We start from the raw sequence: 25,900 nt of genomic DNA on the forward strand, positions 1-25,900 counted from the left end.
GGTCAGTTTAGTTTCCTGAGAGCTATAGGTGTCTGACAGGTATATCAGAGTTTCCTTATAAGAGCTGATAGGTGCTCTGTGTAGTTTGTTCTGTGTAGTCCTTCACCATTAATGTTGGAGAGCAAACATATATTTGTATATGAGATACATAGTTACATGCAGAAATTATTTTGCTGTAATTCTTGAACATTCTTTGTCAGTAAATTCTAAAAATTTTTTGTCTGTTTGTGGTGGGTTGACCCTGGCTGGATGCTCTTTCTCCCCTGTCCAATTGAAGAGGGGAAAAATAATTAAAGGCTCATGGGTTGAGATAAGGACAGGGAGAGATCATTCACCAGTTACCATCACAAGCAAAACAGACTCATCTTAGGAAAAAAAATTAATCTACTTTATTACCAAGCAAAAGAGAGTAGAGTAATGAGAAATAAAATCAAATCTTAAAACACCTCCCTCCACCCCCCCTCTGTTCTTCCCAGGCTCAACTTCACTCACGATTTCTCTACCTCCTTCCCCCCAGTGGCACAAGGGGACAGGGAATGGAGGTTGCGGTCACTTCATCACACGTTGTCTCTGCTGCTCCTTCCTCCTCAGGGGGAGGACTCCTCACACTTGACCCCACGCTGCAGCAGGGGAACCTTTCACAGGAGGCAGTCCTCCACCAACTTCTCCGATATGAGTCCTTCCCATGGGCTTATTTGGTATTTGAAATATCCAAACAGTGCTAAGATGGTTATATTCCTGTAATACAAACAAACTACAGTTTTATAGCATGTAATTAATAGGTTGAAGGGATCTTCATAGGTCATCTAGGACATTCACCTGCTCAGAACAGGTCCAGTTAGAGCAGGTTGCTTGGGGCCTTGTCCAGTTGTGTTCTGAGGATCTCCAGTGATATTTCGATCTCTGTGAAATGTGCTTTCTGGATTCTCCTAGAAGCCTCAGTTAACTTAATTTTTCTGACTGAAGAAAGTGTTGTTACTTAAACAGTGAAGTTGGTTTGTTCCTGCCAAGTGTCTTTTCTGTGATTAGTAATGAAAGTCAGATATCTTGTTTCCTTTCTTAGTTCCTTAACAAACTGGGCAAGGAGCCTCAAGCTTTAGTAGGCTTTGAGACATACTATTTTCTTAATTTTTTGTTACATACATCATTTATCACTTTAATATTGGGCTTATAAATGTCAGCTTAAGATCAGTAAATTAAAATAGTACCTTTGAATACCTACTGACTCTTGAATCCATTTTCCCTGGCCTTAGAATGAACATGTACATTTGTGTGACTGTTTTGAAAATCAAAACAAGATAGAAAACAAGATATCTTAGTGATTACACTAGAAACCAATCATATTCTTAGGTTATGTAGATATTCACTACTAAACTATCACTGTGTGAAATATAATTAAACTGAGGGTTTTTTAAAATGCTGTTATTGTTCAGTATAAATTTTAACCAGCACAGGATTTGAATTATAAGATGAGTGTTTTGTGATTATGGAAAACTTCTGTCTCCTGGAATCACCATATGCAGGTGTTTCTGCAGTGTTTGAGACTTTTTTTTTTCTTCTTCAGAGTGATCTTGCATCTGACAGACTAATAAATTTTACCCATGTCCTGTGTGTTGATCTCAGATTTGTGTTTGGCTACGCTAAAGGTGTATCTTTAGGATCATGTACATTCATTGACTTCTGTAGGACTAATTATATAGTTACTGTTGTGCTTAGATGTTTTTTGGCTTAGACTTGGCTAAAGCATTACTAGAAAAACTGGCTAGGAAAATCTACGTATTATGAGTTAGGAGAGCAGATCTGGGTTTTGCAGGGGGGTGGGTGGTTGTTTTTTGTCTTTTCAATCTAGTTTCTAAATAAAATTTTGGAACACTTTGATCAAGCAAAAACCCAACACCAATATCAGGCATCAGCATATTTTTATGAAAAATGTTATAACATCAAGATGAAGTTCAAGTGTATATTTCCCAACTAAACCTTGTATTTCAAATACAACATGCAGTGCATGCAAAGTGTGAATATAAAAATTATTGTACTGGATCAAATAAAAAGCCACTCTGTTCTATCAGCATGCCTCTGATACTAAGCAGTAATGAATGCTTAGGGAAAAGTGCAAAAATAAGGCAAATGTGATGTTAATACTGTTTGACTACCTTACTGCACACTGCCGTAACCTGACAGCTTGAGCTTTTTGTTTTTCCTTTTGATCATGGCTTAAATTTATACAAGATACCTTCATACTTCTAATAGCTTCCCTTCCAAACTCTGATTTCCCAAAATTCTTTCCTTTCGAACTATCTATATGTTTGCTTTTAAGTGTTGTCTTACAGTCAGTGAAGACTTTACTCTTTCTGTTAAAAAGAAACTAAGCTGCAACCAACTTCTTCATATTTTTGTAGTTCCTCTTTTAAATTTAACATTAGTAATGGTGTACTTCTCACTTGTATTGTTTCTGCAGATAGTGAATTGAAATACCCTGTGATTCATGAGCAGTCATGTATGTTTTCTATTTAGTCTTCACATAACACCCCCAATTTAGTTTTCCAGTCTAAAATGGTTAAGTAAAGAATTCCTATAATCTCACTTCTAGAGGAGCTGTCATTTTAAATCATCTGCAGTTCTGCATTTAGCAGCTTTCCTTGCTTCCTCAGTCTATTAACCCTTACAAAACCATTCTCATTTTGTGTGTGAGCAACATGCTTCCATTTTGATTGAGATGAAGTTGAGCTTGTTTATAGAGGAACACTCTATTCCAGAAGTTTCCTACTTTTTTCTTAGAATATTTTCTCTGTCATACATTGGGTTATTAGTCTTCAAAAGGTACCTAAATTGCATAAGCTTCACATCTAAATTTGATTTAGCGTAATAGATGAAATCATCTTAAGTTTTTTGCTCATTGTGAAAACATTTCTGGAGTAGAAGTAATTTTTCAGTTTGGATAAAGAATAGCATTACTTTTTTTGGAAAAGCTGTAAGTACATTTGATATGTTGTGGAAAACTGTATATACTTGAATCTTTCTCTTTAGATAGATCTGAACCCCTGGGCTATTCTAATACTGTTTTGCAATGAATGAACAAAAAATTGTTTGGAAGAGAAGTCATACTGTCTTCCAACTCTTTATTAACATTTTTTGGTTTATTATTGACAGATCATGGGTATAATTTCCTATTTTAATAGCACTTCTCGCTTTCATAATGGAAGAGTAGAATCCTTGCCCCACAGTGTCTTATGGCATTGTTTTCAGGGAAGTGTTTTCAACAGTAATATGTACCAACTTCAAAATATTTGTATATTTTTCTTCCAATATGAAATTGTATGGGGTTTGTATGAGGTACACTAAGGGACTTCCACCAGACTGTGCTACTGTGATTTTTGTCAGGCCAGGCTAGAAACCGCAACTGGTTTTATATTGTCTGTTGAGTACTACAGTCCTGGTCCACTCATTGTCCAGAGCAGAGAGATGGTGCACACTATAGTTGTTGTTTGGCCCACCTCTAGGTTTTATTTCTGCAGAATAATAAAAAAACCACCAACAACAAAACCAACCCATCAACAACAAAAACCTGCAAAGCTGTTTTTTTTAACCTGTGTCTTTCAAAGACGTGCGATTGGGGTATGGCTGGATGCACACCGAGCAGCAGAATTTTCATGGTACACTTGAATCTTCCAGTTTAGACATAACCTACAGTACTGCTTTTTGGATCAGCGGCGGTAGGGTGCGATTCTGTCATGTCTATTTTGTGGACTACATCTCTGTACTAGCCTTCAGTTATCTTTCCAGCTGCCGATAAAATCAGGAAGAGCCTTAGAACTGGTTTCTTCAGAATGGGATTGTATCAAAGACTGTTCATCATGTGGTGAAGGTTGTAGTACTGTGCTGGCAATAAAACTCTGTGCATCTTTTCTGCACACAGTAATCCTACTCTGCTGAATATTAGAATGAGAGCCTTTGTTTAACATAAAAAGGGTTTTGCAGAAAAATCTTTCATGTGAAAGCTGCCATTTTTCTATAATATTTTAAAAATTGATGTGGTAGAAGACAGAAAACAAATATTATTATTGTGAAAACTTTCTCAAGCTATGCTAAATTTTTTTAATAAGGCTTTCAATTTTAGTTGGGATGTTTAGTTTTAATTAACTGTATTCCATTTTTCATTCACTTCATTAAGAATGCCAGTCCTGCAACATAAATCTTCTGCCTCTTGCAGCTAGAGTTTGCAGAATTTGGTGTCAGCAGTGGATGTTGTGATCTAAAGGAAGGCTTTGTGATACTTTAGCTTGAGAATGTTTCTTAGAAATGATGGAGCAGCAGCCAGTTAGCTGACAATTCCATGTATTCTAGACTTCAGGAAGCAAAGTTGAGTCTACTTCCAAAAATCATGCCATTGGAAAGTGAAGTTTCATTGTACCAGTCATTTTATTTGATGGACATGTGCAGCATACTGTGTGGATGGGCTTGCCCACTGCTAGGCACACTGAGGACTTGCATTCAGCCTGTTGTGTACCAGCATCACATGTTCTGCTCTGCAAAGCTATCTTCTACCCTTTTGTCCTCCAGCCCACACTGGGGTGAGGAGTTATTCTGCCACAGGTGTAAGTCTTTGCATTTGCCTTTATTAAACTGGATAGGGTGTCTGCCAGTTGAGATGACTCTGGCATCCCATCCCTCCAGCATATGAGTTGCCTCTTCATTCCCTCTAACTTGGTGTTATCTGTGCACTTCCTGAGGGAACATTCTATACTGTTTTCCAGGTTGTTGATGAAGATATTAAATGATATGGATTCCAGTGTTGGCCCTAAGAAATGCCACTCATAGCTGCTTTACCAGTTATACTTCAGGCTGTTGAGTTCTCTTCTTTGAGCCACTTTTCCAGCCACTTTCTAGTCTGTTCTTTCAGTCTAGTGTAAAACAAACTATATGTTTGTTCCAATGATAGGAGCTAAGCAGAAACACAGTTATTTCATGCAAGTGTTAAAAACTGAGAACTAAAGCCTGAAATAGCAAGGGATCTGTATTGCTTCTTTGTTAAAATACTTCGTTCAGTGTTTCTGAGAAACCACATCCCTTTGAGGTATCTTGAGTTGGGAACCAAAGTTACTTTCAAAAATGTAGACAGTTGTTCTCAAGTAAATATCTCTTTCGTCCAAGATAGTTTCATGGACTTTCTATGACACTGATTTTGGTAGTTAACTGATAATTTCCAGGATTCTTGGGTCACATCCCATTTGAATTTTCTGATCTCTTTAAGGGTTTCTTATAGTCAGAGGTTGTATGCATTTTTGTTGTGTGCTGGGTTTTCATATTTTCTGCATGCAGATTTGCATAAAGCAGTCATGCATTGTCAAAATAACTCTAGTTCAAGTACTATGTTTCCGTTGTCAAAGAAATCTCCTCTTTATGCTCTTAGGCTAGGGTAAATTGCATCCTTATTTTTATAGCTAAATGCATTTGGCATTGGTTTTTGCAACTACTCTCTGGCTAAGTTATAAATGTGTAACTGGAGAATATCTGTTACTGTGCTTGCAATAAAGAATATTTTTAGATGAGAATTGTAGTTCTTTAGCAAAATATGTAAGATTTTTTTGCAAACTTGGCTTTAGCATTGCAGATATTTTGTACAATGAAATTAAATTCTGATGTAGCTGTCAAACAGGAAAAGTAATAGTTACTGGGTTTGCACTTTGACTTACTGTTGTGTCTAGAATTGGAGGAAAAAAAACCCCACAGTTGCACAGAACAAAGACTGTTAGAGGAGGGACAATCATAACTTATATTCAGTTGCATTTTAAATGTTCTCAATTATGTACTGGATAATATATTTTTTGAATTCCTGTATTTTTTCTATTTTCTGATATTTTGATATTGCATATCAACCAATTTAGTATTGTAAGTGTTTTTTGTCTATTAATTATATGCAGTAGCATGTGGTAAAACTGAATTATTTTACACTTCTTGCAACACCTTAATTTTTAGCAGCATGACAAGAATAACTGGGTAGTTTTATCTCCTCTTACTGCAGGGAAATTTTTTATTATAAAATTATTTTTTTTCTTTGGTTCTAGATCTTTCGAAGAACAGATTTACTGAAATTCCTCCTGATGTCTGGCTGTTTGCACCACTGGAAACTTTAAATTTGTATCACAACTGCATCAAATCAATTCCAGAATCTATTAAAAACCTGCAAATGCTTACCTACCTTAACATTAGGTGAGTAATGCTTGTTATTTTTGGTCTTTATATAACTTACCTCATTGGAGAGATGGCATTCTACTTCACCAGGTCATTGAGTGTCTTTGTGCCCTCATTTTTGCCCAGATAAAATTATTGTGTTGTTTGTTTGCCTTATCTTGGTGTTTATGGCCAGCAGTTCTTGCTTCCTTTCTGGGAAGGAATTGACTGCATTATGAAATTTCAGTCAGTAAACTATGATAGCTGAGGATAAGGAGAGTTTACAAAGTTCTCTTTATGTTATGCAGAAAAACAATATTTAGAAACTACATGTGTAAAAATTTACTTCTCTCAAGAGGGTAGATAATTCTGGCCAGAAGGCCCTACTCAGTTTGCACATTATTTACGTCCGTTGTTGTATTGCTGTTTTTAAACTTGGAAAACACATGATTGGATCTTCTCAGAAGAACAGATGATGAATATGAGCTCTAGAAGGAGAGGGAATCTAGAAGAACCCTCCCATAAAGAGCCAAGACCCTGTTTTCCATAATATTCCTTGTTTCTTATATTGACTACATCAACTCCAAAAGAATCCTCTCAGCTAAGAGCTATTTAACATGTGAGATTTGGTTCCAGAATTTATTTTGAAAAAACTTTGTGATTTGATCCTTGGAAAAGAAAAAAAGAAAAAATAAAAAGGGAGGGGGAGAGAGGGAGAAACTGTGTCTCACAATCTACAAATATCAGTACTTCTGTGGCAATTCTAAAATTATCACTATAACAGAGTACTCTCTTAAGAGAATTAATGGTATGATGAAATGCAGTGTTTTCTGAAAGAAATTTGATGTAACTTTCTTCACAGAGCAGCAACAGCCCCTTTCTCTTTTGAATGTAATTGAGGTACTGAATACAATTCTTTACACAGAAATAAAGTGGCATGTAGTTATAACTGCGCATTGCATGTTACTTCAAGAGTCAACTCTTCTAATCATCGTTTACCTTACTGTGCTTTTTTGTAATTTTTGTGCTAATGTCTGAGGACTGTTTTCACAATGCACGAACATGTGGACTGCAGTAGTTGAAGAACAGGCTAAAATCTTGGCTTACTAGTTTCAATATTTTGTTACAGAAGAGAACTGTGTGATCTCAAATTCTAATTTTGGATTCAGATGGCTGAAGAAATGTATTGTGCAATTCATAGTAAAGTAGTCAGCTCTTTTAAAAAACCCTAAAAACCAACAAAAACCCCCCCCCCCCCCCCCCCCAAAAAAAGAATTTAAGTGATGCAGAGAATGACTGTTTCATTGCCACCTTTTTATAATCAATTAAAAAGTTTACTTGCACATTATATTTTTTCTTCTCATGCTCTCCAACCAAAAAAGTCTGTCATATCTGCCTGCAATACAATGCAAAAAAAGACATACTGCATACTTGCATCTAAAAATTATTTGTATTGTTCACTTGGAGTTAACAGAATAAATACAGTACTTCAATAGAGATATTGATAAAAGTTTACTTTGATTTTATGATGTTAAAATTGCAGTACTTCTTCAAAGACGAAGTGTTGCAAGGATGTAAATCTATTTTTGTTGGTTTTGCAGCCCTGTGAACTGCAGTCATGAAGAAAAAATAATGTAAAAAGCTTTCGTTTAAATATGAAAACAGTGCTCTGATACATATCAATTAAACAGTAAAACTTATGGGTTTTTCTTAATATAGTGTGAACAAAAATGTTAACACTTAAAAGGTGGGGTTTTTTTCCAAAACAACTTTTGACTTCTACACAGTTCTACTTAAAGCAACAGTAATGACTGAAATTCTTTCTTTTTTTTTTTTTACTTTTTTGTATGAAAGGAACTGCTTTCATACCATGTCTGAACAAGCTGGTTTTCCAATGACTTTATTAAATGTACAGGTACTTTATTAGAAAAATTCTGTGTATTTCTGTCAGTGGTGGTCTGCAGGTGGTAGTGTTTCCAATAGGGATTTAAATCAAAGTGTCAGTAACAGTCTGTTTCTTGCATACGAAGCAGACATATGTGTATGCAGTTGGAATATGATACACAAAACAAATTTTAATTAAAACTTACCTTCCGGAATACTGCTCAAAGTAATAAATAAATGTTAAGGACTTTTTTTTTGATGGCTCGGGAGTGACATGACCACATGACATGAGAAACAATGGCTTCATATAAAGTTCTGGTTTGCTGAGAAGATTAACTTTATGTTGGTTGACTGTCAGATCAGGTCGTCCTTCTGAAGGTATCAGAAAGCAGAATAAAAGCAAACATATATTTCTTTTAACAGATTTCTCTGTACGTGTTAGCATTAGATTCAGTTATAGTACATACACATTTCACCAAGCAAAATGGGGACCTAAAATTCACGTATCAGGGAGGCTTTATCTGTTAAGGAATTCATGATGGAGATTGTGGCTTAAATTTAGACGAAATTGTAATAGGTGTAGAATATCTTCTGGAATAGGAGAAAAGTTGTACAATGTGCATTTCAGACTCCTTGTCAGGCTTAAAGAAGATTATAATTTAGCGTTGCTTGTTCTTTTTTCTTTCAAGTCGAAATCTTTTGTCAACGTTGCCAAAATACCTGTTTGATCTTCCACTTAAAGTTCTAGTTGTCAGTAATAATAAGCTGGTCTCCATTCCAGAAGAAATTGGAAAGTTGAGAGATCTAATGGAGTTGGTAAGTGCAATTGTGAACCATTTTACTAAGTAAACTTAAAGTTTTAAGCAGTTTATTTACAGTATAAGAAAGATATAAATTAATATTTTTTTAAAATACAGAACCACAAAATGTAAATTCAGTCACTGCTTTTTCTTAGTGTTTCAGCTCAAATTATAGGTGTGACGTATTGCAGAGTTTCAAAAAATGGAGTTAAATACAAATCAGTATTTTGGGTTAACTAAAGTTTAAGGGGGTAATAAATAAAATTGCTCTTCAGATTTTTTCATGAGTCCCTTGTATGTTGTTAAAAATTGTGAATTTTTCTGTTACCTTTTTTATGATAATCATAATTGTATTTATCTATCTTACATTATCAGAAATCTTTCCAGCTGAAGAGTTCATCTCTATTTTATTTACTCAATACTTTTATACAAGTTAAACCATTCAATCATTGTTGTCTTGTTCTGTGGGTTTTTTGGTTTTGATTTGGGGGTTGTGGGGTGGGGTTGTTTGTTCTTCCCATTTATGCTATTCCTTTATTTTGATTGGGGTGAATAGAATGATGTGTCATATTCACAGTTTATGTGCATGTGCAACATGATTTTATCCTATGGCATACTAAAGTTTCGTACTTTATCATCCATTACTTTCTCTATATTTCTTAATATTCTGGGTTTTTCTGATCATTACTCTGTGTTAAGCTCATGCGTTTTGAAGAACTCTGCACAATTATTCACTGACCTGGCAGTTGGAGTAGGTCTGAGGTTTGGTTTTTTGGGGTTTTTTTTGGAGTATGTGTGATTACTTCGGTCATTTCAAGCAATCCATATCCTGTTTCTGGAGCACCTGTGTATGCCCTGGAGATTTCTTTAAACATAACCTAATTTCTGAGCTATAAATCAATATTCTTTTTTAATTTACAAGTAATATGAGATAATCTGAATGTTTGTTGAGGCTTTTCTAGTGTCCTCTACTCTTTGGTGAGAAATTCTTTATGCTTACTTCAGTGTCATAGGATTTCAAGGTGGGATCACTGCTATTATTTACGGAAAGTGGTTTTTTTCACAGTTGCAGGTATTTTTGGCTTATTTTTCAAAAGTGTCAAACATAGAATGTGTGCTTGATGATATATATTAGACACATGCTAGAGAGTTTCATTCCAGTACCTGTTACACCTGTTTATAATGTAAGTGATATATATACATTAAAAAACCAAAACAAACCCAACAACTAAGCCATGTGCTAGAAAGATGGTTTTAGAAGGGGAATCCCATCCTAAATTTGGTGACACAGACAGAGAGGGACTTGCAATAGATACACAACAGTTGATCCCAAGAAGTCTGTACTTTCTGAGACATCCAGCTATCTGCAGACATCGTGGTTGCTAAAAGTAGATGAGCAGCGGCAAGCTGAAGCTCTGAAAGTGTGTAGTGGAGAAGGAGGCCTAGCTTCTGGTTACTGACTCCGCTTACTTTTAAAATCAGCTTCCAGTTTTTCATCAGATAGGTATCTATCATTGTTATCTAGTCTAGGAAACTAGTCTCTGAAGTCAGTTTTATTGAATCAGAAATAAAAAAGGTGAGAAATGGTCTTATATCAATGTGATTGTTGATTCAGTCTGGACTACATAAATAAATGTTAAATTAGTGGCAGAAATAGCTGTAGTCTGTGTTCACTTGGTGCAGCTTTGTCACCCTCTAGTGCTTGTATCCAAAATGTTGGTGAGCCTGCAATTGCTCTGTAAATTTTTAGTTGCATGGATTGGTTCGAGGTTTTTTTTAAGAAAGAAGAATTTTTATAAAAGCAGCAGAATGCAAATCATTTGCCAGCAGTAGTACAAGAAGTTTTTAACTGATGCAGGAACTACACCTGGAACTCCTGATTCCTGTGCTACAGTTTTAATCTCAAAAACAATCTTTCATCGTTCATTGGTTTAACTTTTTTAATTTAGTTTCTGAAACATGAATCACTAAATACTGAAGAAGCAGTGAGATCTGTTATGGTACTTCTTCCCTTTGTGGAAAAAAAACAAGAAAGATGGGATTTTTTTTTTTCTTTTATGGAATGCATTAGAGTAGTTTTGATAGCGGTTTTCCTTTGTTTAATTTCATTTAAGATGTTCAGTTAACTTACTAGTTATATCTTTCTTAGGATATTAGCTGCAATGAACTTCAGGTTCTTCCCCAGCAGATAGGAAAATTGCAGTCACTTAGAGAATTAAACATAAGAAGAAATAATCTCCATATGTTGCCAGATGGTAAGCTACTAGTCTTAGTTTCTTTGATGTAGGTAAAGTGTTAAGAAGATATCTGATTTTTTTTGTTGTTTGTTTTCCCCAATGCAGAATTAGGAGACCTTCCCTTGGTAAAGCTGGATTTTTCTTGTAATAAAATTACGGAAATTCCAATTTGTTACAGAAAGTTACGTCACTTACAAGTTATAGTTTTGGATAACAATCCAATGCAGATACCACCAGCACAGGTTAGTATTAAAGCATTCTACATCAGAAACTTTGCATTAGGATCTTAAGAAAGAGGAAGCTGTTCTAGATTATACCAATCAGGTTTTCATTTTTGTAGCTGTATTTCTCCTAGTGGGAAACTGAGTACAAACTCAGTGTAGAAAGCATTTGTTGGGGTGCATTTTCAAAAAAAATGCTATGTAATTGAGATTTTTTTTTGTTCGTTTGTTTCCCAACAGATATGCTTAAAGGGTAAAGTACATATATTTAAATTCCTCAGCATTCAGGCATGCCTCAGAATAGATAAAAAACCAGATTCTTTGGATCTTCCGTCATTAGGTAAACGAATCCCCTCCCAGCCGCTCACAGACAGGTGAATACTGGATTTTTTGTTTTATTTTACTTTAGCATTTGCTATGAAGTGATCTCCTTATTACAGATAATAGCTGTAATTTCAATACTTTAATTGTTCTTTGTTTAGGAGTAATAGTATTTATTTTCTAAGGTTTTGTTACTGCAAGCTTAATTGGCTCATCTGAGTTGCTATGAAAAATTTTCATTTTATTTGCCAAAGATTTGGAAATCGGAACAAAGATGTATTTTTAAATTTAGCTGTTTGAAAACTCAGCTATTTATTTCCCAGAGATGTCAAAACAGTATACAAGAAAGTCCCATAAATGTCTTGAATATGGAGTTACCCTGTTGGATGGAAAGTCTGTCTCCCATATATATATATATGTAGGAAAACTAACTTAAACATCAGTGAAAAAACATGGATTTTTTAAATTAAATTAGTTGATGTCAAAAAGTGCAGTATATTTTGTTGGCCTTCTGTACTGAGTACCTCTTGAGTAATTAAATGGGAATGCTTTTGTATTTTCTGTCATCAGTTGGCTTGACATTGGAAACCACGTGGAACATTACTCTCTTTTTGTCTATTTCCTTAAAATGTCACATGCAGCTTGTGCCTCTCTGTGTTCAAGGCTGAAGGAAAGATGAAAGTTATGAGTAAAGTACACAGAACCATCTGAACCATCAGATTTAGTCCATGGTCTTGGCCTCAGGGAGCTGTGCCATAGGGAATTAGTCCATAGTATCTGTAGATGGCTTCTAAATGCTCTTCAAAACTGCAGTCCACAACTGCTCCTCAAAAGCCTCCACTGAACTTAAGGCCTACAATGAAAATGTATTGCAAAGGAACAAGGTCATGGGTATTACCACTGTACATCATATATGTAGTAATGAGAACTTGTTTAATTAAACTTTCCAGATAATCTTATGGTGGACCAAGCTCCAGTGCGCAATTGGAAAACACATCCTGCTGATGCTACCAATTTCATGCCTTTGAAAGACATAAATTTGGAGGAAGTCTTAGGGAATATTTCATAGATATTCAGGCAGAGTTAAACCATTATAATACAACAGTCTGTTAGGGAATGTATTTGCTACTAGTAGAAAATCATATCTGCGAATAGAATTCAAGGAATTGAGGTTTTTCAGAGGAAGCCTTCTTTTCTGAAGATATATTTTTGAATGAAATAAAACAATTCTAAAATTGCATAGCTACAGAGAGAGTACAATAACTGATCATATTCACTTTAACTTTGCTTTGATACTTTTTTTCTTGAACAACTCTTGTAGGAGATTAAGAATTTGTCTCTGTACGTGGGACATTATGCAAAAATTCTTTATCAGCATCTGTAGATGACTGTAGAGAACATATTTTTAAAGGATGTTTATTTTCTTTTAAAAAAATGAAACAGCTGTTTCTTTCATTCCTGTGTGGGGTTTTTGTGTGTTTTTTTTAATGTAGCATGGAGGACTTTTATCCCAATAAAAACCATGGACCAGACTCTGGCATCGGAAGTGATAATGGTGATAAAAGGTTGTCCACAACAGAAGTGAGTATTTTTCACTGTTGAATTTGTAACTTCTGGGTTTTAGGTTTTTTTTCCTTTGTATTTTGTATCATTTGAAAAATACTTAACTAAGTTGCATTTAACATTCTTTGAATATCTGTACAGTTGAGTTTAAATCATTAGACTGCCAGTATCAGACACAAATTATTTATGTATTACTTTGATTTTTCTGGTTAAAGTTCATTCTGGTACAGATTTCATACACTTTGAAACTGAATTCTGACGTAAGGAATTGTTTGGATCTTTTAAAGTGTGAAGTGCATAAATTTTGTCCTTTGTGTAGAAATTGATAATTTGAAACTTTCTTTTGTTATTGATGAAATGAATGTACTTAAGAAACGGTAAGTTTATTTGGATTAACTTGTGTTGTATATGTTAGTAATCCTCAGTGTTGTTTAAATTTTAATAAACTTCTGGATGATCTGATAGGTTTAAAGCAATGAACAAAAATCCCTACAAGTTATCTGTGTATTTGTAGAAATCTAGATTAAGGACCTATAATAACAGTGATGTCAAAGCTGAATAGTATAGAACAAAATATTTTTGAAAATTAGAGAATTATTACAAATGCAGTGACTGTTAGTGGGAAAACTGTAGACAAAGGAGTATTCTTAGTTCATTTTTTAAAAGAAAATTCCAAATGATTAGAAGTGAAGCTGTAAATTTTTTTTTTTACCTGATGTGCTCTAATGAGTCAAAGTAGTTGGAAGCTTTAGATAAGAAAGTGCTCCCTTCCCACTCTCCCAAAAAAACCCAACCCTGACTTGATGTTATTTTCTCTGTCCTTGGAGGCATCCCTCATGTTAGGGTCAGTTGCATGAAAATTTGTGAGTTCTTAGCAAATCATAGAATAATGTAATTTATATGTAAGTTCTGTATTAAATGTCTTTGCAGCCATCTGATGATGATACAATCAGCCTTCACTCCCAGATATCAGAATCAACGAGGGAACAGACATTAAGGAATGACAATCACGTAATGGGAAGTAAACTCGATCCACAGAGAGGTAATATCTGTTGTGCATCTGTCACTTTTGGTAACAGAAATACTTCTGCTTAGATAATCCAATATAAGAAAACTGCACAAAATTATATGATCACATATTGATATTGTATTTTCATCATTTCAGAAAACAGTGTAATAATCACAAATAAACAATGCCAGAAGGAAAGAAAAAGGATTATTTCTAGCTCAAGGAGACATGATTTCATTGTTTTATCTTTATCTGACACTTTTGATAAGTACTTATAATCTCAAGGGAATAACATTGGGTTGAGAGAATTGTTCAATATCATCTTTTTCATTCTTTGTCGATCCTCACTAGACCAGGAGGTGTATGATTATATTGATCCGAATGCAGAAGAGGGAGCTGTTCCTGAGCAAGGAGATGTACAGATTGGACCATTGCTGTCTTACATCAAGGTAGCATAGCTTGACAAAAGAAAAACTGTTCAGCAGGCTTGCTTTTTTATTATTTTTTTGAATTCCAGTCTAAGTTTATTTCTCATTCTGTGTAAGGAACGTGGAAAACGTCCTGAGAAATCTCAGAAAATAGAACAGAATGACGACTGGGGAGATGAAAAAAGGTAAATCTTGCTGATCTGTTTTGGGAAGGTTTTAGTGACAGTGAGGGGTGAGGGTGGTTTTGTGAGGAAAAATTTCATACTGAACCCATAGAGTGTTCCTTGGACATTAAATAAGCTTATAGGAAGCACTATTTAGTTCTTGTCCAATAATGTAGTGATTTTTGTGTCTTGTTTTACAGAAGGCAGGCAAGTCACTAATGTTTAATTTTTCAGACTTCAGAAAGAACAGCTTCTGGCTGAAGATGATGATGAACTCAAAGAAGTGACTGACTTGAGAAAAATAGCAGCTCAGTTACTGCAGCAAGAACAAAAACACAGGTATTACAACATTAGTTAAGATAACTTGTGTTACAATTAATTTATCTTGAACCTGCCTTATACCCTAAAGTTCTTGACCACCTTATTTTGAGAACGGTTTTGTCCAGCTATTAAACAGTTAAAGTGACAGACTCTTTCAAGATACCTGTCCTGTGTTTCTTTTCATAAAATTGCTATCTAGAGAAGCAGTGATATGCCTCCTATGGAGAGGAAGAGTTGAATGTGAAAATACCTTGATTTCCTGGTTTGATGTATGTTGACTTTTTTATACCTTTTTTTCAAAGCAGTATACTTAAGTAGGCATGGTTAAAGCTCATCTAAATAGATTATTGGTAAAACATTAAAATCGCTTGGTCTTAGTTTGTATGAGTTAAGGAACCTCCATACAGTATGTTTGTGGCTGGTTATTTTTATTTAAATATGAGGTAATTTAGGCAGTACTTTCTCCATTCAGTCTGATGCGAGATACAGATTTCCTATGGTCTGAAGGGGAAATTTGTTAAACATTATTCTGTTGAATGACAGAGCATATATATATAAAATAAATGTCTATAAAAATAATTTGAACACTGTAAGTTCATCCTGATGAACAGCTTGACTTTCTCCATGTTGGACATCACAACAGAATGATTCTTGAAAAGGAATCTAATAGAACAGCTTAACAACTGTGTGAAAGGAAGAGCAGGAAGGAATACCCCCAGTTGCATAGGATGTGGACAGGCTAGGATAGGAACCATGTTCTCTCTGGTTCTTATACCAAGCTGGCAAATAACCAGTGAGGTACTTTGATGAGAGTAAGCTCTCTCCTGAAAGGTAAGAGTTGTAGTTAATAGTAGTTCATTAACTAAAATAGTTCATTAGTCACTCATTATCCCACAGTAATGGGGATTTCATATCAGCTTAAATACTATTTTTGTTTCTTTTGAATTTCTGTGTAATAATGGCATTCTTTGAAGATAGTTGAAATACATGTGAAGCCCTTAGAGAAACTGATATCCTGATACTATGAATTGCAGAGTTCTAAAAATTTACCAGCATTTTATATTAGTTAATATAACAGTGTGTGTGGTGGGGGAGGGGAAGATAAAATAGGTTTTACTTAGAACTCCATGCAGTGTGTTTAAGAATGGGTTGTTCACGTTGGGAAGGGAAAAATAAGAATGAATTGTTAATGCTAATACATTCTTATTGCCAAAAGTATTGCAAAAAAGACTTAAGAATGCTAAGTTTTCTCATATTAATTTATTAATAAAGAGATGTTAGGTGTGTTTTTCTTATAGTAGGTTTTTATATGGTAGTTAGTTATATTGCATGTGGGTCTTGTTTGATTAGTTTTAATATTTCCTGATTATCTAATAATTTGAAATACCAAGCCACTCCTCTTCTGAAGTACTGCAACTTAAATTTTACTTGTCACATGTTGTTGTATATTAACCATCTTGCTAATGGTTCTGCTTTGCTCTTGAATTGTTCAGATGTGGAATCTCATGACTTGTTAAGTGTTACTTCTTAGATTAAAATTTATATTTTAAAGCTTGCTTACATATCTTTAAGTACATGAGGGCAAAATCACCTCTGAGATAAAATGTAGCCCTGATTTTGAATCCATAGTTTTGTGAATTTATAATTTATTGCTATAAACAGCAATAAGAATAATAATTAGAAGTTTAGTGAAGATATTTCTGTGTGTGTTTGTGGAAAATATGTTCAATTTGAGTAAATAGAATCCTCAGAAAAGTGAGCATCATGAAAGAATTTCTTACTAATCATATTTCTGTTCATGCAGTGTGGGTTTTTTTTAATATTATGCAGTCTCTTTTCTTTTTGCTTGCTATACTAATGAATTCCCTGTCCTCTCCCATCAACCTATCCTGCTTCTTTCTTCTGTCTTTGGCTTTGGTGTATATGAAATGTGAATACAGACGAAGGCCATTAAGCTATAGAACTTCATTCAGTGAAAAACTCTTCCAGAGGACAAGGGCGGCAGGACGTGCATCAAGGTATAAAGTGTTTGTAGAGCTTCAGACTTCCGAAGTTAAAATGTGGACAAAACCAGTTTTGTCCATTTCTTGAACAAAACTGGATAAAGGGATTGGCTAAGTTAGCCTAGGATATTTTGTTGTCAAAAATAGATTGCAATGCATTTATTCTTCTTTAAGATGAAGTACTATTTAAGGAAAATAGTTAGGTAACTCTCCAAAGAACATTTAAATGATTCCAAATCTAGAAGCATAATTTCCTATACTTTTGGCATGCTTTCTCTTCATTTTTTTGTTTTTAATATGTAGTATCTCAAGTATAGAACATCAGGCAAAAGGTTATTTTATTTTTATTTAAGATATCTTGGTTTTAAAGTGATCATTTTCAAATTAGCAAACCAGTTACAATTTGTTTTGCATTTGACAGCCATGAGGGAAGCATTTGCAGATACACAAACATCACAGGTAATGAGAAATCTGGAATGGGCTGTGTAGACAGAATATGCTCAGACATGTAGGTAATGGATTAAGTGATTTCACACTTTGTTACCTTATCGTTTGAAACTCTGTAGCTTACTCTGTATACTCCTGGTCTTTTTCAGAAGTAAGTAGGCTAGCTTAGATTAAATAATCTTAATTAGTATCAAATGAGCCTGTTTCAGTTTGCATCAGAGTTAAGTATGGGTTCTTACCTGATAGCAGTGGTTTCCTAAAACTGTCTAAAGCCCTAAAAGCACAGCTTACAATCATAAAGCAGAGACCTATGTGAAGACAGTAGACAAGTCCTGAACAAGCTAAACCCCACCATTTTCTTGTCTCACTGTAAAAGATTTCTAGTGTCTTTATATACTTTATAGATCCTAGGTAGTGCTTGCTTGTTTAAGCTTGAAGATATCTGACCTTAAAATAGCATTGCCATCATTCACTTTGTTTGTGTCCCTTAATCATTATGTTATATTTGCTCAAAATATGAAAGTATAAGTGACTGAATTTTAGAACCCTTTCAGAGTAATAGTTTGTGTGCTACCTGTAACAACAGAATTTGTGTGGTTAGTAGGAACTGTAAGTAGGAAATTAATTGCTGTACCAACACAAGTGTCTTATGCAAGTTCTTATTTAGTGATTCAGTATGACCATCAGTAAGTAATTGACCTGATAATTGACCTAATTAAAACAAAAAGGTTCTAACTTAATGAGTTGCAGTATGAATGGAAACGGTTGCTGGAATCTTTGCACCGTTAACACCACACTTAAAAGAGCATGACTTCTGAATATGAGCTACTGGTACTATCATTTTGCATGCTCAGTTTTGCATTGTATTTCCTGGAAAGCAGTTCTTAACATGACTACAGTGAATTCTTTTCCCCTCTTCCAGCTGAACAAATTCTTTTGCCATGAATTCCTTAGTCTGCAATTTAGTAAATTCAGATTAATTTTCTTCACAATTTTCATAGAATCATAGAATGGTTTGGGTTGGAAGGGACCTTAAAGATCATCTAGTTCCAACCCCCTGCTGCGGGCAGGACACCCTCCACTAGACCACGTTGCCCAAAGTCTCATCCAACCTGGTCTTAAACACTTCCAGGGATGGGGCATCCACAACCTCTCTAGGCAACCTGTGCCAGTACCTCACCACCCTCACAGTAAAGAATTTCTTTCTAACATTTAATCTAAACCGACCCTCCTTCAGCTTAAACCCATTACCCCTTGTCCTGTCACTACACTCCCTGATAAACAGTCCCTCCCCATCTTTCCTGTAGGTCCCCTTCAGGTACTGGAAGGCCGCAATTAGATCTCCCCGGAGCCTTCTTTTCTCCAGGCTGACAACCCCAACTCTCTCAGCCTGTCCTCATAGGAGAGGTGCTCCATCTCTCCAGTCAGCTTCGTGGCCCTCCTTTGGACTCGCTCCAACAGCTCGATGTCTCTCCTGTACTGGGGCCCCCAGAGCTGGACGCAGTACTCCAGGTGGGGTCTCACAAGAGCGGAGTCGAGGGGCAGGATCACCTCCCTCGACCTGCTAGTCACATCTCTTTTGATGCAGCCCAGGACACGGTTGGCTTTCTGGGCTGCAAGCGCACACTGCTGGCTCATGTTGAGCTTCTCATTTTGTTTAACTAAAGTTCCAAGTTCCTTATTCCACAGGAAATGTGGGTTTCTCTGACTGGACTAGTAACTGCTAACCTGACAGATACTGTACTTGCTGTCACTCCCGTATCAATAGTCTTAAGTTTTTAAACAGGCAGTTTCAAAAATGATTGTTTTTGTTTTACAAAGTATAAAAATATACTTTGTTTATAATAAACATAGTTTATATTAAACTCAATTATATATATTTCATAGCAACAGCATAGCTGAAAAGTGCATGTGTTTGTATATGTTTTAATTAGCTTGAATAGTTTTTCCTTACATTTAATATATTGAGTATTAAAAAAGAAATGGCCTGTGTTACATGCAATCATTCAATTTACACTGATAGTGTCAGTTTTGGTGCAAGTGTTGCATCAAACTGTTAGGTGACTCAAACTTTTTTTTTAAAGCTCATTCTGTAGTAATGGTCACCTCTTGCTACAAAGTCTCTCCAAATTTCTCATTGCTTTCAATTGACGATATAGAGCCTAATTTAAATGGGAATTACCTCTAAAAATTAATTACTTTAAAATAGCATGTTTATATTATGGTTTGATAACCTATGCATATTAATTTTTTGTAACATTTTTTTCAGGCTGTGGCATAATTTAATTCTGGAATGCACCCTCAGAATTAAGTTTCTGAAGAGAAAACATAGGGAGCAGATGTTGCAGACTGAATCCTGTAGACTGTGTTGGTTTACAGGCTTAACTTCTCATAAGCCCATTAAATTGAGGCTCACAGTGAGAGATTTAAGCTGAAATGAGATTACTGAGTTCAAAGTTATCACAATAATCAGAGAAGTCTGAAAATCATCAATCATTTAAAGTTAATGTTTGTACTGCCCTGTGTAATGATAATGAAGTATAAAAAGGTGCCCATTGTTTTACTTTCATTGAATAGTTGGTGTTCTTCTAATTCTTTCCGATTCTTAATACATTCTAGTTTTCTATGTAATTCAGTGTAAATATACTTTGATCACAGTTCTGTACATGAAGTCAGTGTCGAGGTGTGATATTACTACCTCCAAGAATTCAGAATTATTCATTCAAGTTACCATTCAGCATGACACTTGAAAACATTTAATTTTGAGTGTTTGTGATTGTTTTGTTACTGTTAACACTTTTAAACATCCGTAATAGCTCATACCTTCTTGTGTGCGCGCACGTCTGGCATGTGTTTGTTCCAGATGAAAAAACATTTCTGAATCTCTGAGTTTAGACTTTTTTGACTGTTTACCATTTAGAAAAGTAGCATTTCCATTGGTTCATTTCTGCATTTGACTTTTCAGTTAGTTCTTAGCCTGTGTTTCTCCATTTCCCACCACTCCTTTTTCCCTACATTTCCTTTGTTCTTGCAGTGTTTGTTACTCAAGCTACTTTCTTACCTGCTCCTACCGACTGACTTCTTGTGCTCGATCTGTGTATTGTTTCTTGTTTGCCTTAGGTTGACTATCTTCTGTCTTCTAATTTTAGTCGGCAGCAGGGCCTTTTGTGTTGAGGGTAGCATAACTTGAAACAAGTGTGAGATCAAGTGAAATAGTAAGTATTTAGGGAAAAAAATGAGGAGACTTTATTTTGGTTTGAATGATCAAGTTTTACTTCCTTAAAATTCAGAACTGGAAATATTTCAAGAGCTGGAAACAATATTGTTGATTTAAATGGAAGCAGGATTGGGCTTGGATTTCATCTGTGTACACATACATACTCTAATTTTATGGAAAATGCCACCTTAATGTTCAAAACTTTTTATTTATAGGAAATGTTACAGAGTGAAAGTAACATATATTCTAAGAAAAAAAAATCTAGCTACAAAGCTATTGAATAAATATGGTCTTTTTTTTTTTTATTTCTAGGCTTCTTAATCATTCAGTTTCAGTAAGCACAAGGAACAGGCCAAAGCAGCCAATGGAATCTGAAAAATGGTATTGATATACTTAAATGTATCACAATTTTCAATATTCTATTAATTTAATTTTAAAATTTATTTTGTATCACTACTGCCATCTTCTGTCATAATGTTTTTAGCTCAAGATGAAATCAAAGCTACACAAATAATCTGTTCTTGAGCTTCTTTCTTTCAGATTAAAAAAAAAAATCTCTTCTTTTGAGCCTGTAGGAAAGTTGATGTAATCCAGAAACTAATATGTGGGTCTGATTATGTCATCAATTCAGGTGCTTAAAGATAGGCATTCCATAATGTTTTAGACATCCAGTTCCAGTCCAGAAGGTAATGTCCCCCGTAGGCAGCAGTCCTGTGCAGATGTGTTAGACCACGTGTTACATAAAATGGCACTGGAGCTGTGCTTAGACATCTAAATTTTCCTCCATGACAGTCCTTTTGTGTTCTTAAGAGCTGTTGGGTAAGTGTTGCTGCAAAACCTTTACTGTTTGTGGAGGATGTATCAGTGAGGAATCCATTGTCTGCAGGAGCTGTACTCTTGTGCTCTTTCTTTGAATTAAAAATCCCCAACACCACAAACCAACAACAGACAAAAATACTCAGAGCCTTGTCTTGAGGAAATTGGGAAATCACAGCTTCCCATTTCTGACTACATGGGTGAGAGAGAACTTAGCAGGTTTTCAGCCCTCCCTGCCTTAAGGAATCCTAGATCAGTTCTTATAATCAGTTTGGTCAACAAATAATCTATTTTAATTTTTAAGCTGAAGAGGGAGAGCTTACTGGCAGCCTCCTAATGAGAACTCCATTTGAATGGTGACCTCTGTGATTTTTACCAGCTCCATAGTCTTCTAAAATATGTACCTTCAGAAAAATCTGTATCTGCTTGTGTCCAGATCCCAGTTTGGCTGTGAATCTTGGAGACAGAAGCCATAACTGCTGTTAGCACCCACAGTACTCACAGCGACACTAACAGCTCTCTACAGTTCAGGAAAGCTTTTATGCAAACAGAAAACTGACACAGTGTAGATATTTCAATGTGATACATCCTATTTTGGCTATCTTTTTTCTCATTGGTATCTGTGGTTTTAAAGAGCTAGTTGCGCCCATGTCCTGTGGTTATATGAACTATGCTGCAACTATTACTCATTTATATTTGGAACTTTTGAATCCTTGGTTACTTAACATACTGTTCCTGTTCTTTGGGATGCTATGACCTATCGTAGTGTCCAGCTATGTTAGGCCTTCATATTATAGGGTAATCCAGGAAAGGTTAAATTTCCCTTTCCCTGTTTTGTTAATGAAACAGAAACAGTTCTGAGACTTGAAAACAAAACAAAGAAACAAAAAAATCCCAGCCCTCCTGCCCCTTAATTTTGAGGTGTGCAAACAAGATAACGTAGGTGTTGCAGGCTATTTGCTGTTTTATTGCACTGGTATGTAGGAACCCAAATCACACATTGCATGAGGAACATACAAAGAGAGTAGAAAGATTCTCATATCCCTAAAAATAAAGCTTTATCTGAATAAAGCACTGTAGTGTGGAAGGCCTATTGTCAGCATATGGTAAAAGAGTGAAATATGATTTGAGATTGTAGTCAAATGGCCGTATTTTTAGCCAGATTGTGACATCCTTATACAGGTAGCAAAAAAATACTATAGCGCTGCAGAGAAGCTGCTTTTTAATAGTGTTCCCTTTTTTCATATTTTCAAGTAACTTGGTTTTAAAGTACACAAAGTAGTAAATTTCATAATGCCTCTCATCTTAATTTTTAGTGTCTCAACAGATGAAGTGAATTCCCCAGTGTCCCCATACAGCTGGCAGGTAAATACTCAAATGTAAATGTGGTGGCTTCATATTTGAGTGATTTTGTTTTGTTTTGCCTTGTTTCTTGGTTTTGTATTTCTGGCAGAAAACTTTTATATCTTCATATGGTTGCTTACACAGTTATTGTATGTATGCAATTGTGGTGGAAAATATAAAACCTTTGAAGAACTTATGCTTCAAGATAATTTGACTTTTATATAATGGAGGCCTCTTCTTTTTAGAGCATATGGTACTAGCTTTAAGATCTTGAAACTAATGAGACATAAGTTTTACTTACTTGGGTTGTAGTATTTCTTTACATATAAATTTTATTGTCTCACCATAATGTTCTTTTTTTAAATTTCTGAATGGTTTGAATTATGTAGGCCTTCCATGCCCCTTACCTCACTGAGAATCTTGCATGTGCAATAAAAGTGCAGTGAAACTGTAGAGAGTACTTTTTATTATTTTACATTTTAATCCAACAGGTATTTGTTGTACTTTAAATGACCTGATATTCTAATATGAAGAAATAGTTGGAAATATAGTTTTAGCTTTATTAGGAAATGGTCCCTTCAGAGTGTCTGCTTTCAGTTTGCATAAACCAGACATATTCATACATATTCATTGTTATTTTAAGAATAAATCTACTTTAGCTGTCTCTTCAGAATATGTTGCATAATACTTTGAAAGAGATTTCCTCTACAGCTAGTTAATGTCTATGATCTTTTAGATAGGAACAGCAGACAAATACTTAGTTCTGTTGTAGCCATCCTTTTCCTGTACAATGAGTATTCAGATTGAGAAGTTAGATATGCTAGTGGCTAACCACATTTCTAACTTGTTTTGTAGTTATTTATGGCAGCCTTAGGTGGCTTCCTAACATCCCTGTAAAAATTAGGCTCAATGCAGAAAAGGGTGTTATTTTCTTAAGAATTGTATCATAGATTCTTTTTCTTCTGTGAAATATTTCTTACGATTTGAAAGGAAGTAAGTGACTTCTACCAGAATCATAATTAAGACTGATAGCATTTTCATGTCAGAAAACTAGATTATGAGAGAAGCAAGTAATTTATAATTGTAGTTCATACTGATTTGTATTAATGCACATGAAGTATATTTACCTTTTACGTAAAAATATTTCTGAACCTTATAGCCACTGGAAAACCAGAAGGATTCAATGGATGAGCAGCATTGGCCAGAAACACAGCCAGTGATTTGGCAGAATGAAGAAAGAAGGAGAAGTAAACAAATTAGAAAAGAGTATTTCAAGGTAATGGGAGGGAGTGTGGGTGGGTGACACTTTCTTTTTTAGTGAGAGTAAAAGAAACTATATAACTAAGTAAAGGTAAGAAAACCTCAAAGGTTGTCATGCTTTTAATTTTGCATGTAATCTGTAATTTTTTTATTTCACTCTCTTGAGTTAAATAATATATTTGTATGTATTTAGAGTAATGTGAGCATGCCAGAAAATCAGGAGCAAAAAAATCAACTGAATACTTTGTTTATCTTTTAAATAAAAGAAAGTAGTTTACAGTTGCCTTCTGGTAAAGCTAGAAACTAATTTTCAGTCATTGATCCTTCCCCATCCACTTTGAGTGTATTGGTTTTTTTGGTTTGGGTTTTTTTTTTTTAGTGCAAGGGAAATATACATTACCTTTTTGTGCAACTTGGTTATAAGCATGTTTTATGCATTTTGGTTCTCACTGCCTTAGCTTGCATTTTAGAGAGGACATTTTCTCTGTATTATGTTGCTGCTGTAGTGTGTACCATTGGTCGCCAGATGTCAGTGTCTGCTTATTGCAAAACAGATATGAAGTTATAGCAGCATTAGAGGAAAATTTGTTTTGGGGTATGGTAGAGAAATAGGAGAATTCTGACCAGTGCTAGGTTGAGTTAAAATTAAATTTGTCATTTATGAAATGAGTTTCTTGGGTCTTTTGCCATCAAACTTCTTCATGAAATGCTAGGGAACTTCAAATAAATTAAATTCTAAGAAAGAGCATGCCATACAGCTCAGATACGTTCTTGTGATTATAGAAGCTATTTTTTTTTTTTTTCCTGAAGAGTATATGGAGTTGTATTCTAACTTGAATTCTACTGACCTCTTTCCAGGGTTTTCGTCCCTAAATACATTTTGCCCTGCAGCCTTTGAGGGGAAGGGGAGAAACTTCTAAGTAAAACATAATTCAGTCACTTGACTCATTGAACAGCTGTGCTTGTCAACAGAGAAGACCTGTGTTAGTGATTCCTCATAACTTTAAAGGATGTCTTTTAAATGCTAATACAGATTGCAGTTTTGAGCTCTGTGATGGAAGCAGACAACTGAAATCACATTACATACAGCAATAGATACGTCTCAAAAGTGAATTAAGCAGGCTGTACCAGTAACAAAAAGTACAGTATCACTGATGGTTTCATTTGCAAAAACAAGGTAATAAGCAAGTGAAACTAGGTCTGTCTTCCATGGCAAACTGAGGGGAAAAAAAAAAAAAGTGGTGCTGCTGTTCTGAGAAACCAGTAAAAATACAGTTCATATTGTGTCCATTATTTCTTGGCAAAAAAGCTCATTGAATAATCATATCTGTACTGCCAAACACTTATATCTTATAAATACATGCTAAATTACTGCAATGGGTGTCATTAGAACAGGGAAAATTTACTTGGATCAGTATCCAGAACTATTTACAGAGCATCTTTATTTTACATATAATATATTTTTATACATAATTGTACTGTGCAGCAGAAGGGTAGGAAAATGCCCGTGAGAATTAGAACTCCTTTTCTTGTGGCATTGCACTGAAGTCTCACTGGAAACTGAAATTTTTGTTGCATTAAGTATGTAAAAAGAATCTTACCGTTGAAGACCAAATGCCTTCCCCCCCTCCCTGCCCTGCCTCACCTCCCCTCCCCCCTGAATAGTTTGTAGTTGTTTTGGATCTTAGCTACAT

At 35.1% G+C, this 25,900-nt stretch overlaps 1 protein-coding gene across 5 annotated transcripts in view; it reads left to right on the forward strand.

Moving 5' to 3' along the window:
• The window catches only part of LRCH2 (leucine rich repeats and calponin homology domain containing 2), a 55,023-nt gene that overhangs the window by 11,718 nt on the left and 17,405 nt on the right, over window positions 1-25,900 (forward strand). For 2 of the 5 annotated variants that reach the window (XM_054839522.1, XM_054839523.1), the window contains exons 2-15: window positions 6,066-6,210; window positions 8,745-8,871; window positions 11,005-11,110; window positions 11,198-11,334; window positions 11,554-11,687; window positions 13,128-13,215; window positions 14,128-14,239; window positions 14,558-14,655; window positions 14,752-14,819; window positions 15,033-15,137; window positions 17,060-17,137; window positions 21,099-21,167; window positions 22,919-22,967; window positions 24,106-24,222. In XM_054839522.1, coding sequence (XP_054695497.1) covers window positions 6,066-6,210; window positions 8,745-8,871; window positions 11,005-11,110; window positions 11,198-11,334; window positions 11,554-11,687; window positions 13,128-13,215; window positions 14,128-14,239; window positions 14,558-14,655; window positions 14,752-14,819; window positions 15,033-15,137; window positions 17,060-17,137; window positions 21,099-21,167; window positions 22,919-22,967; window positions 24,106-24,222 — 1,433 coding nt within the window. The remainder of the gene's footprint in view (window positions 1-6,065; window positions 6,211-8,744; window positions 8,872-11,004; window positions 11,111-11,197; window positions 11,335-11,553; window positions 11,688-13,127; window positions 13,216-14,127; window positions 14,240-14,557; window positions 14,656-14,751; window positions 14,820-15,032; window positions 15,138-17,059; window positions 17,138-21,098; window positions 21,168-22,918; window positions 22,968-24,105; window positions 24,223-25,900) is intronic. The other 3 variants (XM_054839524.1, XM_054839525.1, XM_054839526.1) reach the window with 2 other exon arrangements.

This window comes from Grus americana, chromosome 12 (genome assembly GCF_028858705.1).
Source record: "Grus americana isolate bGruAme1 chromosome 12, bGruAme1.mat, whole genome shotgun sequence".
In the NCBI taxonomy this organism is placed as follows: Eukaryota; Metazoa; Chordata; class Aves; order Gruiformes; family Gruidae; genus Grus; species Grus americana.